This window comes from Rattus norvegicus, chromosome 1, assembly GCF_021556685.1.
Source record: "Rattus norvegicus strain SHRSP/BbbUtx chromosome 1, alternate assembly SHRSP_T2T, whole genome shotgun sequence".
NCBI lineage: Eukaryota > Metazoa > Chordata > Mammalia > Rodentia > Muridae > Rattus > Rattus norvegicus.
In genome coordinates, this window is record NC_141534.1 from 167,481,092 (window position 1) to 167,494,489 (window position 13,398).

The 13,398-nt window shown below is 42.0% G+C and overlaps 1 protein-coding gene across 4 annotated transcripts in view; it reads right to left on the bottom strand.

Moving 5' to 3' along the window:
* The window catches only part of Mrpl48 (mitochondrial ribosomal protein L48), a 61,739-nt gene that overhangs the window by 3,453 nt on the left and 44,888 nt on the right, over positions 1–13,398 (bottom strand). For all 4 annotated transcript variants that reach the window (NM_001428992.1, NM_001106282.1, XM_087657006.1 and 1 more), the window contains 2 exon segments: positions 1,175–1,277; positions 12,095–12,264. In NM_001428992.1, coding sequence (NP_001415921.1) covers positions 1,175–1,277; positions 12,095–12,264 — 273 coding nt within the window.

The following is a 13,398-nucleotide window of genomic DNA, read 5'->3' on the forward strand; positions in this document are numbered from 1 at the left end:
TGTATAATTCTGCTAATACCAAATACAATAAATCCAGAGAAAGAAAGGTCCATGGTTGCCAGGGTCTTAGAAAGAGGAGCAACTACTGACTGACACAGGGCCTATCTCTGAGGTAATGAAAATGTTCTCTAACTGACTAGTAATGGTTGTATAACTGAATATACAAAAACCCATTGAGTGTATACTTTTAATGAGTAAACTGCAAGGCATGTGACTCCAGCAGTGAAGTTAAAAGACAGCAGGTGATGTCAGAGCTGCTGGGCTCCTAACAACTCTGGGCACCTCTGTCATGATGTGGCTTGACCTTCCTATCTCTGCAGAGAAGAAAAGGAAGACATTACAGCTAAAGAAAGCAAGAAAAGCAAATGGGATGAGTATGAAGTGAAAAATATGGGTCTTAAAGACTTTTACTTGGCAGAAGGTAAGGAATCTGATTAATGAACGAAGACAAAGAAGGATCAAGTACTAGGCTCAAAGGATTACAGATAGAGGGAAGCTGTTCCCTGAGAAATCAGTTTTCCCTGCAGAGAGGTTAGGGTGTACATTGTGGAGCAGCCAACAAAGACATTACACAACTGGATCTGTGTGTGTGTTACTGCTGTACAAGGGAGCTTGGGGAATGGATGTGATTTCTCTTTTCTAAGATTTATTTATTTAATGTATGTGAGTACACTGTTTCAGACTCACCAGAGGAGGGCATCAGATCCCATTACAGATGGTTATGAGCCACCATGTAGTTGCTGGGAATTGATCTCAGGACCTCTGGAAGAGCAGTCAGTGCTCTTAACCGCTGAGCCATCTCTCCAGTCTTGGATGTGATTTCATAACAGGAGAGTTAGAGGAGTCAAGAGCCCAGCTCTAGAGTGTAGACATCATTTAAGGCAAAGGTTTTCAACTTGTGGGTCGACGAGCCTTTGAGAGGCAAATGATTCTTTCACAGGGGTCACCTAAGACCACTGGAAAACATAGATATTTATACTATAGTTCATAACAAAATTACAGTTTTGAAATAATAATGAAGATAACCTTCTGTTTGGGGGGGTCACCACAACATGAGGAACTGTATTAGAGTCACAGCATCAGGAAGGCTGAGAAGTACTGATTTAAGAGAAGACAAAAGTAAGAAAAGAATGACAGATGGGAAAAGATGGAGGGAGGGACCCCAAGTGCCTACCTGCACCACTCGTTCATGGGTGGTAAGGACTGAGTCTAGGACCATTTTGTTGCCTTGGTCTGGTAGCCGCATCACTTCCATGGTCTTGGTGGGCATCGCATAACTGCAGAAGAAGAGTTAGCTGTTCAGAATGTCCACTCAAGCCAGCAGCACCCCATCAACCAGGGTTATCAGTGAGTGAAACCACTACTCCGTGAGGATGCTTACCTGTAGCCAGTGTTAAGTAAGCAGACATCCTTTATTTCCTCCAGACAACTCTAAACTCTGAGGGGACACATTGTGTCCAATGCCTATGTCCCCAGTCACACTTGCCTGACACAATGCCCCAGTATAACCTGGTGAAATACCTATTTGCTGCTACTATAAAAGAGCCAGTTCCAAAGGAATCCAGCCCAGCACTTAGGTATACTTCAGAGGGAAGCCTTGGTCACTGTACTTTCTCTGGAGAAAGAAGGGGACATACCCAACAGTTCTGGAAGTTTTTTTCATGATCAGCACTAGTAACATTCCAGACCAGGCATTTCTCACTGTGGGGACTGGTCTACAATCCTGCCTGGATCCACTGAATGTCTCGAGGACCCCTCCAGCAGGACAGAATGACTGCAGTCACCTAGTTGGGAATCACTACTGCCAAGTCTGTGCTCACTCTATCAGCTTCTACAGACCAAGTTCTACAGGGAAAAGAGCAGTGTGTTCGGAGGCTCCGATTTATCAGCAGTGTGTGCTTTGGTGAGACACTCTCCCTCTGAGCTTCATGTGTAATGAAATTCCAATCTGAGCCTCTGTGAGTGCACTGAGAATCAGATGTGGTAGTAAAAATAAACTAACGTCTAAGCAGAAAGTATGGTATTAATGCTATATTCATTTCACTAAAAAACAGTCCATCAATTAAAGAGAATGGAATACTAATAATGACAATAGAACCCCTGATTTCCTCCGTCCCAGTTTCATCAATGGTCTCTATGGATGGACCTCTACAGAAGGACGCTTAGTGTGACGGAAATCAGAACAGAAACCTGATGGTCCCAGATTTAAATCCCAGCCCTGCCCTTCCTCCCTGCCTGACTCCTAGGTCAATCCAGCCCTCTTTCTGTGTGTCTGTTTCTTTGGTTAGGGAGCAAGAAGAACATGGCCTTGTCCTAGGTTTGCAGCCATGACTTCTGAGACTGCACAGCAATTTGCCTGTCACACTACACCATCAAATGCCAATTCCTTTGCCCTGATAAATGTTTGTGAATTCCTGAGTACTGTGGACTCCTTCAGGTACCTGCTCCAAACCCCCAGCAAATCTCTGATTGCCTCCTTCCAAATATAGTAATAAATCCATAATATGAAAAAGTGGGGACACAATCATAGTTTATTATGAAAGGTCAAATAGAATAATTATGTAAAAGTTGTTCAAAGTAGAAAGTATGAGAAGCTACATATCCCTCTGAGCAATCTGCAGGAAAGACTGACTGACTAGAATGGGAACTGCCCATTTGTACCACTAATCATGCGTTTTACATTTCAATGCTTACTTTCAGTACAACTTCATTGATTTATTCATTAAAGATTATAAGCCTGTAAGATAGCTCTGTGGATAAAGGTACCAGGCACCATGCTTGACAATCTCTGGGACCTAGAAGGTGGAAAGAGAATTGACTCCCACAGCTGTCCTCTGACCTCTAGCTGTTCTGTGCACATGCACACATGTGCACACATACACATAAATAAATGTAACCATAAAAAATTATTAATAGCCTGCTCTGCCCTAGGCATTCTAGGAACAAATGTCAAATATTTTAGAGAAAAGGGGGTCCAGGGATGGCTTCATGGTGAATTAGTGATTTAACAAGACATAAAAAATGTACTTCCAATGCTGGAGAAATGGTTCAGCAGTTAGGAGCACTAGCTGTTCTTCCGGGGAACCCAGGTTTGAGTCCCAGCATCTGAATGGCAACTCATAATCACATGTAGCTCCAATTTCAGGAAGTCTAATGTCCTCTCTGGCCTTACCAGGCACCAGGCATGCATGTGGTTCACATACAGGTAAAACAGCCATACATATAAAATAAAATAATTTTTAAAAATGTACTTAGGAACCAGGCAGTGGTGGCACATGACTTAAATCCTAGGGTTATACAGAGAAACTCTGTCTCAAAAAACCATAAACAAGCAAACAAATAAATTAAGGTAGAGACCAATTGAGGAAGACATCTGGCCTTCACACACACACACACACACACACACACACACACACACACACACACACACACACATATATACACTTCTAATACCAGCAAGTATTGATAACACTGAGAAAAGCAGTCTTTTCAAAGCAGCATAAGCCTGTAAGTGGTTAGAGCACAGGCCATTTTTGTTCACTCATCTGCATTCTCTGCACTTTCCAGTTTTCCTGCAAAGAATAAGAGCTAATCAAACAGCGGAAACACAAAAGGGAAAGGGGAAAAGAAATATTTGAAGAGTCAACCCAGTTGACAGTGTTCTCTTTAGACTACAAATAAGGCTCTGGGCTCCAGCCCTAGCATGGTAAACGCCAGGGAAAGCTGGGGAGGAAGCCTGCCTAGCATGTATAAGGTCTCACATTCAATGCTTGGTGCTGCCAAAACAAAACCAAAAATATCCAGAAACGTGACAAAGCTATACTTCAAAAGAATTCTTTTTTGAAAGTGGGTTTTTTAAGAGGTAGAAAGGGTGACATCAGAACTAGTGATGGTCACAGGTACTCCCTCTCTCCATGGAACACAGGCTGGTCAGCCTCAGGCCTGAACGCTGCTCTGCAAAGAATGTCACTCCGTCCCCCTAGGCAGCTGCTTAGCAAGGGAAGCTGGCAAATCAGGAGAGGCCCCTCTCCGCTCTGCTGCAGGAGCGCAGCTGCGCATTCCAGACCATGTGCAGAACAAAAGCTGGTGAGCGGCTCTTGCAGCCCAATTCCAACTCAAGGTCACAGTCAGTATCTTCATACCTCCATTCCCACTCCAGAGGAAAAACTAAGTGAAAACCACGAGAAAACAAATCCATCTCTGAAAGGCTGGGCAATGTGACCGTGCAGTTGGAAAAGCTCAGCTGAGCAGTGCAGTGAGTGCGTGAAAACAAACAGCTCTTTATGCTGAGCTATTTGCAGCCAAGAGCCAAGAGAGAAGCAGAAACCAGTGTGCCGTTCATCCTGCTGTTCTAGGAAGCATAGCCATGGGGGCTGGAGCACAATCTAAATCACCATTTCCTCCGTGCCTAGAATGTACTGCAGACTATGCCAGGTCGAGAGGTGGGTCACTAAAGAAGACAGAAGCAGCTCCTGCCTTATAGAATTTAACATAATACAGAACATAATCTGAAAATCAGAGTCAAATAAGTCTATGGATAAAAATTCATGTAATGAAAGGGAATATGTATACCCTTTATTTCTCCTGAATGGATTACAGAAGGATTTAACCTAATAAGGTTTCTTGAAGAAGTAATAAACAAGGAGACACCTAAGAAAAAGTTGGGGCTGGATTGAAGTTGGTAGAGTACTTGCCTAACAAGCAGGAAGCCTGGGGTTCAATCCCTAGCCCAGAATTAACTAAACCAAGAGGGCATGAACCATTAATTCCAGTACCTGGAGAGGGAAGCAGAGGAATCAGCCTCAGCTACATAGTGAGTGCAAATCTAGCCTGGGCTACATGAAACCCAATCTCAAAATAAAGAGAAGAAGAAAGGAAACGAGTGTGTGTGATTGGGGGTTAGGAGGTGATGAAAAGAGGGAAAGGAAAAAGGTGAGGGGTTGGGAGAAGCAGGAGAATAATCCATACTTTGCAAACTTAGACAAGCAAAAGTAGAAGTAGAAATCAAACACTGACACAGAGTGGAGGGAAAGGAAGGATGAGTTAACGTGGAGCACCTAGCAACCCAGATTTCAGCTCTCTAAGGGTGAGAAGCAACGGAGCACGAAGGGAATGAGAGGCTTTATAAGCAGGAAGTACACGGTCACTTTCTCCTTCCAGAAATCTTTGACCAAACACTACATGAAGACTGAGAATCAGACAGGAGAAAAGGGTTCAAATCTAGGACTGTGGATTAGCTTCAATCGCCTCACGATTAACTGTGTGTGTGCAAGTGTGCACATGTTTGTTTGTCTGTGTGCACGTGGAGGTCAGAGAACAACCCTTGGGTGCTGCTCCTCAGGTGCTCTTGCTGGCCTGGAACTCCCCAAGCAGGGTAGCCCAGTGAGCCCCAGAGATTTTCCTACCTCTGCCTTCCTAGCACTGGGAACACAAGCACACAATACCACACACTCGCTTATGTGTGGTTCTGTGAATCATACTCAGGGCTTGTTAAACGCCTTACTGACTGAGCAATCTCCCTAGCCCTGTTGTACTAAGAGTAACAGCTGAGCCAGGTATGACGACACACACCCCATCGTTCAGGGAAGTGGAGGCAGGAGGATTGTGAGTTTAAGGCTAGTTTGGGGAATACAGCAAGGCCTAGGACAGAGAGGTCTAAATAGTGAAACACAAGTTTATTACATACATGTACATATAGATGTGAGGCACAGTTCTTTGTGCTTTAAGTACATTTCCTCCCCTAATTTTCATTATAGGCCTCTTGAGTAGCTACTTCTTATTAACTCTACTTTATACATGAGGAAACCAAGACACCAAGATCAGGTAAATGGTCTACTATCACACAGTAAGAATATAGCAGAGGGGCTATGGCTCAGTGGTTAAGAGCACTGGCTGCTCTTCCAAGGATCCAGGTTCAATTCTCAGCAACCACATGGCAACTCACAAATGTCCATAGGTTCTAAAGGATGTGATACTCTCATATAGACATACACGCAGGTAGAATACTGATATACATAAAATAAAAATAAATCAATCATAAAAGATTATTTTAAGAAAAGAATATAGCAGAGAGGGAGTTAAATGCTCCCTTCCCATGACAACCTCAAGGTCTGGATCAAGACACCAGAGACAAGGACTTTGCATATAATTTAAATAATATGTGGAACAATTGTTTGGCTTGTTCAGACTGGCCAACAGCAAGTTCAGTAAGTGTTTCTTCTTTTCTGCATTCTCTCAAGTACAACCTAACTTGGTTGTTTGTTTCTTTTCTTTTTTTTTTTTTTTAAATTTTTTTTTGATTTATTTATTTATTTCATGTATGTGGGTACATGGTTGCTGTCTTCAGACACACCAGAAGAGGGCATCTGATGCCCGTTACAGATGGTTGTGAGCCACCATGTGGTTGCTGGGATTTGAACTCAGGACCTCTGGAAGAGCAGTCAGTGCTCTTAACCGCTGAGCCATCTCTCCAGCCCTGTTTGTTTCTTTTGGTTTGATTTTTTTTGAGAAATTCCATGTAGCCCAGTCTTCCCTTAACTCCTGATGTCTCCTGCCTCATCTCCCAGATGCTGGGATTATAAATACACACTATCACACTCAGCCAGATGAAGCTGAGGGGAATTAAGATAAAAGAGTTGGCTGGTTTTCTGTGTTGTCCAGGCTGGCTTGAACTTCCAGGCTCAATAAACCCTCCTGCCTTAGCCTCCAGAGTACAGAACTACAGTCTGGTGCACTTCATTGTTATTTTTTGCTTGTTTGTTTTATTTTTCGAGAAGGGAGAGTAAAGTTATTTACTTTCACACAAAACATGTGGCTCTTAACAGTGTAATTGTGTCAACTCTGATTCAATTTATGTGTTTGGGTGTTTTGCCTGTATGAACCTATGTACACCACGTGTGTGTGAGGTGTGTGTGTGTGTGTGGTCCAGGAGAGGGTGTCAGATCACCTGGAACTGGAGTTACAGAGGTTGTGAGCTGCCTTATGGGTGCTGGGAATTGAACCTGGGTCCTTTGGAAGAGCAGCCCATACTCTTAATCATTGAGACATCTCTTCAGCCTACTTCTGGGTTTCTTAAAGCTGCATCTTTAAAAAGTATAACCTGGTGGGAAAGACATTTAATGCCTCTTTGTCACCCAAACTCTGAGAAGGTATCCCTAACCTGTGGGTGTAGAACAAAACTTCCTCAGTATAAATCACACTATGATGCTTATGGTATTTACAGCATGCCAGTGTCCATGGCACACACTGTCATGTGCTATCTACTGAATTCTCAGAACTCGAAGAAACAGACACTCTGTCACCTCCTCATACAGATAAACAGGTTCGGCATTCTCTGGGTTATCTTGCTAAAAACTGACAGAGTCTGCTGTTTGATTCCAAAGACTATATCCTTACTTGTTGTTCCAAAGGCAAGGTATCTATCAGTGAGCCAACTGTCATTAATCCATGAAAAGAGGTGCCCACTTACTACACCCATGACTTAATTGAGTCAGACTCTTTTTTTTTTAATAGCTAAGACTTACCTGATGAAAGAAGCAGTGTTAATTTTGTACACACACACGTTCTCCTGTGCAAGTGTGCCCTGTGTGTGAGTACATTGGCCTGTATGGGCGGATCTGGAAGCCAGAGGTCAAGGTCAGATATCTTCCTCTGTCACTCTCCAACATATTTTTTCGAGACAGGGTCTCTGATCAGTTTATCAGTGCCCACCTCCCTGTGCTGAGATTACAGGTGTGTGCCACCACACATGGTGCGCTGTAGGGCAAGCACTTTACCTACTGAACCATCTCCCCAGTCTGAAGCAAAGTATTATATTGACGATTATGAAATTTCTTTTACTGTGCATGCATGTACACATATGTATGTGTATGCTTCCTGATAGCACTATGGGATCTTTTCAGCTAGCTGGAGTTAGAATTATTGCAAACACTAACCATTGTGTGCAACAGTCAGAATGTCTAATGCAGAGCCCACAACATGGGGGCAAAAATAATTCTGCAATGGTGCTGTATTAATTAGAAGCACTTTCCCTAAATTTTAGAAATTATGTTGCACACAACTGGACTGCACAATCCTATTCAAAACCCTGTCATTCTTCAACAATGACTGAATGCTTCTCATGTGACAGGCTTGTCCTAGGTGCTAAAAAACAAAGAACAGAGTCCCCATCTACAAGGAACACAGTCAAGGAGGGAAACTGATGGATAGAGTGCTGGGGGACATGGCAGAGGTGTGTGCTGAGAGCCAGAGAGCATCCTGTCCTCAGAGCACCAGAAAAGCTAGAGCCTGTGTTCAGGCTTCAGAGAATGAAGGTGCTGTTGCCTCCGAGAGCTAAGTCACAACTTACTATCAAATCCTGAAGGGCAGGTTTAACAGCTGCACTCTACATTATGAAGGCTGAAAAGTGAAAAGTTCAAATTTGGCTTAAGGACTTAAAGACCTAATATAATGGAAAATATGGAAATCAGATAAAACTAATACGTAATTCTGGGAACTTCCCGGTTCTGTGACTTCAGTCTTCTGGATCTTTGGTTTCCTGGTCTGTAAAATGGGAATATGCTAATATCAAAAAGAAATGATTATTTTTTATGTCCACATTGCTATAACGACGAACTACTTAAGCTGTTATTCACCCTTTAAAAAAATCATCTCGCTTAAAAATTAATTTTAAGAAGGGATGTGAGATGTGCGGGTGGAAGTGTACAGCTACTGGTAAGAAGTTTGCAGAGTCTCCTACACATTCTAACATGGACCATACTTACCATTTGACCATAAATCACGGTCTTACTTAGAAATTAAAACTTGGACTTACCCCTACTTGCTGTGGCTTTATTCATAATTGCCAAAAGTTAGAAGCACAAAATCCTTCAATTGGCAGATGAAACTGAAGCTCATTCTTTTAATGAAATTCTACTGAGCAACACAAAGAGCAAAGTGTTCGATGCAGACAAATATGTGTAAATTTTGACTATATTATTCTAAGTGAAGAAAGCCATATTCAAAAGGAACGTGTATTTTTCACTTATATGGCATTCTGAAAGAGACAAAAACTATAGGGAAGGGGAAAGGGGATAGATTAAAAGGTAGCAAGGATTTGTGGGAAAGGAGTTGAGTGCAGAAGCAGAGAACCCAGGATGACTGAAGTGTTCTGTATCGTGATTATAACTGAATTGATTCTGTTGTGTCCTCTAGTCGCAGTCCACAGAACATTTTCACTGAAGGTGAATGATGACACAGAAAGTCTATCTTTACGTCATGATCACTGATGAAAACCCAGATCAGCAGTCACAAATAGACGGCAAGTTAAAAATAAACACAATGAAAACAAAATCATGTCATGAATCCTAGCAAGACAGCAGTGCTCGCCCAAGATTCCAAGCTTGACATCCCCCTGTTACAAAGATTAGGAAGAGCTAGATTAGTGTTCAGGTCACACTAGTCACTCTGGCAATGTCTCCTTAGAGTAATGGAGTTGAACTTAAAAGGGAAGCCATTTCTCATCAAGTGACTTAACGCTATTAAGGCCAACCACAGGACATGTAAGCCGTCAGAAACTCTGAGATAAGACATGAAAGGAAGCAGCCCCGGAACAGACACTAAATGCCAGTTCTCTTCTCCTACAGTCTTCTAGCAGATTCAAAGAAGGCATGAGAAGGAGAGCAGGCAAAAATGCCCAAATCAATGAAAAAATTGTTATGACTCTAATTCCTCCCAAGGAATCTACAGGCCCCCACACATAATCTCAAAAAATCCCAGTAGGCTTTTCTATAGACATCAACAAGTTAATAAACAAATTTAATGGAAAAAAAACAAATGCCATTATAGAAAAATAATTTTTAAATAGAACAAACCATAACCGAGTAACAGTAACCCAAATAGTAAAGTATTCATGTAAACACAGATATATAGACCAATATAACATAAATCACTTCAGGGAACAGACACAGACATTCATGGTCAACTAGCTTCCAACGATACTTTTTTCCATGGAGAAAAAAGTCCTTTCACCAAATGATGAAACAATTGAACAGCCATATTAGAAAAGAAAGGCAAGGACTGGAGAGATAGCTCAATGGTTAAGAGCATTGACTACTCTTCCAGAGATCTTGAGTTCAATTCCCAGCAACCACATGGTGGCTCACAACCATCTGTAATGAGATCTGATGCCCTCTTCTGGTGTGTCTGAAGACAGCTACAGTGTACTCATATACAAAAAAGAAAGAAAGAAAGAAAGAAAGAAAGAAAGAAAGAAAGAAAGAAAGAAAGAAAGAAAGAAAGAAAGAAAAGAAAGGAAGAAAGAAAGAAAGAAAAGAGAGAAAGAAAGGAAGAAAGAAAGAAAGAAAAGAAAGAAAGAAAGAAAAAAAAGAAAGGAAAGGTAAGAGAGAAATAAGAAACCAACTCCCTCTTGGAAAGGCTAGGACAAACACAAATTATACACCAAATATAAAAACAGTTCAAAATGGATCAGACTTAATGTAGGAGGACTGCTAGCAAATGGCTTTACAGTTTTGGGTTAGACAATGAAAAATCAAAAAGAAAAAAAGCAAGAAAAGGAAAGGAAAGGAAAGGAAGGAAGAAAGAAAGAAAGAAAGAGAAAGGAAGGAAGGAAGGAAGGAAGAAAGAAAGAAAGAAAGAAAGAAAGAAAGAGAGAAAGAAAGAAGGAAAATAGGTTGGACGTGGTGGTTTATGCCTATATATGCCTATAATCTCAATACTTAGGCAGAAGCAGGAGGATTGCTAGGAGTTTGAGAAATTAACCTGGTCTACATTATGAGTTCCTGACATGCCAAGGCTACCATAGTGAAACTCTACCTCAAAAACAAAACTGGACAGAATCATCTATTGACAGATGAATGGAGAAGCAAAATACAGGATATAATGGAATATTTGGTCTTCAAAAAGGAAAGTCTGACATAGGGTACAACATGAGCCTGCAGAATGAACCAGGCACAAAATAATATACAGTGTAATTCTACTTCTAGAAGGTAGTCAAAAGCAGACAAAAAGTAGGAAGGTTGTGGGAATCAAAGGGGGCAACAATTACGGGACAAACAGAGGAGGGAAAGCAGAATTATTGTTTAGTAAGTGCAGTTTCAGTTTTATAAGCTGAGGAGGTCAGAAACACAGGAGGCGGTAACAATGCCCACTATGAATACGTTTGCCGTCCCTGGGCCACATACACATCTAAGGACACTTAGGATGGAGCTGGTGAGATGGCTCAGCAGGTAAAGGTGCTCGATATCAAGCCTGATAAACTGAGCCTCTAGGAGCCGCATGCATATTCATCCCTAAGCCCACATATACACAATAATGCAATAAAACATTTTAGAAGGGGCTGGAGAGATGGCTCAGCCGACTGCTCTTCCAGAGGTCATGAGTTCAAATCCCAGCAACCACATGGTGGCTCACAACCATCTGTAAAGAGATCCGATGCCCTCTTCTGGTGTGTCTGAAGACAGCTACAGTGTACTTATATATAATAAATGAATACATCTTTTAAAAAAAAAAACATTTTAGAAGTAGTAAAATTATTAGTTTTATATGGATTTTGCTAAGAATTTTTAAAACTTGCAAAGACATTTTTTGATGAACTTAAACACATTATGCTAAGTGGGAGGTCAGATACAAACAGAGGTCTACTGTGTGGTTCCATTTGCATGCTATTCCAAAGACCCCAAAACGACAGGAGCACAGGGCCATGAGACGAAAGCTCAGGCAGGGAAGGCCCAGACAGCACGCCCAACGTCCACAGAGCTCCGTCCATGAACAAAAGCTCCTGCAAACTGACCTTTGACCTCCACGTGCAAGATGTGCCAGATGTACCACAACAAGTTAATAAATTAATTAATTTAAAAACTGGGCTAGATAACGTATCAGTTGTTGCCACACACTTGGGTGAGGGAGGGGAGGGGGCGCGCGTCACAGCAAAGGGAGCTTTTGAGGCTAACCGCCTATTCTGTTCTGACTGTGGCAGGTATGTGTCTCAAGCGTGACTTTCATTACATGTACACTGCTTTCCCAAACCTGAGTTGACAGAAGCAATGGAGGGTGACACCCAGACCAGGAGCATCCCAAACAAAGGCGTCCTTCTTACCTTTCCTCGACTTTGATGGACAGCTGGTTGCAGAGGCGGTGGACATACCGGGCGTAACTTTCTGCTAGAGTCATGTCATAAGCTGTCAGGTGGATATTTAAAACCCCATATTCATAATCTGTCCCCACATTGATGGCTCTCAGTTCTACTTTTGCTTTCTTCTTTTTGGGCTGAATAAAAAAAAAAAAAACAACAAAAAAAAAAAAACAAAGAGAAAGGAAATAAGTCAAAGTATTTCATAAGAAATTTAATCAGCTGGGCATCGTGGGGAAGGCTTTTAACTCCAGTACTCCAGAGGCAGGGGGCAGATGGATTTCTGTAAGTTCAAAGCTAACCTGGTCCACCTGGAGAGCTTCACACCAGCCAGGGATAGAAGAAGTAAGGAGGAGGAGGAGGAAGGGGGGAGGAAGAAGGAGGAAGAAGGAGGAAGAAAAAGAAGAGGAAGAAGGAGGGGGAGGAGGGAGAGGAGGGAGAGGAAGAGGAGGAGGAGGAGGAAGAAGAGGCGGAGGAGGAGGAAGAAGAAGAGGAAGAGGAGGAGGAGGAAGAAGAATAAGAAGAAGAGGAAGAAGGAGAAGGAGAAGGAGAAGAAGAAATAATTAAATCATAATGGGTTCATATTTTTAAAAACCAAGCTTTCAAGTAAAATTGTTTACCATTTTTCCCTCAGGTTACCCTTTTGAGATGCTAACATTCTCATGGGAATGAATAGGCAATTTCCCTTACCAATGTCCAGTACAAGAATAGATCTTGTATTATTTTAACAAGACTACGCATGACTGTCTCTGCCATTACCTGGTTTTGAGGCTCACCTCCCATCTCTAACCTGTTTCTCAAATTGCAAATGGATAGTTATGGTATAGCAAAAAAATTACTTCCTTTTTTTTTGGTGTTGATTATTAAACTCCATTGGAGTATGAACTCCATTGATTAGCTAACCAACCTAAGATGCTTTTGTTTGTTTACTCGGTATTTGTTTCGTGTGTGTGTGTGTGTGTGTGTGTGTGTGTGTGTGTGTGTGTGTGTGTGTGCATGTGTGTGTGTGTATGTGTGTGTGTGTGTACATGCATGCACATACCATGGGTGGCACATGAGTAGAAGTCAGAGCACAAACTGAGGAACTGATTTTCTCTCCTCCAAGTTAACTCCAGGGACCAGGCTTGGCAGCTCCTTTCCCCTCGGAGGGATCTTGCCAGTCACACAGTCCGCTTTTAGTATTACAGGAAACAGGAGTCAAGAGTCACTTTTTTTTTTTTTTTTTTACATGAGCAACCAGGTCAATCAACCCAGCATCACAGCAATGTATC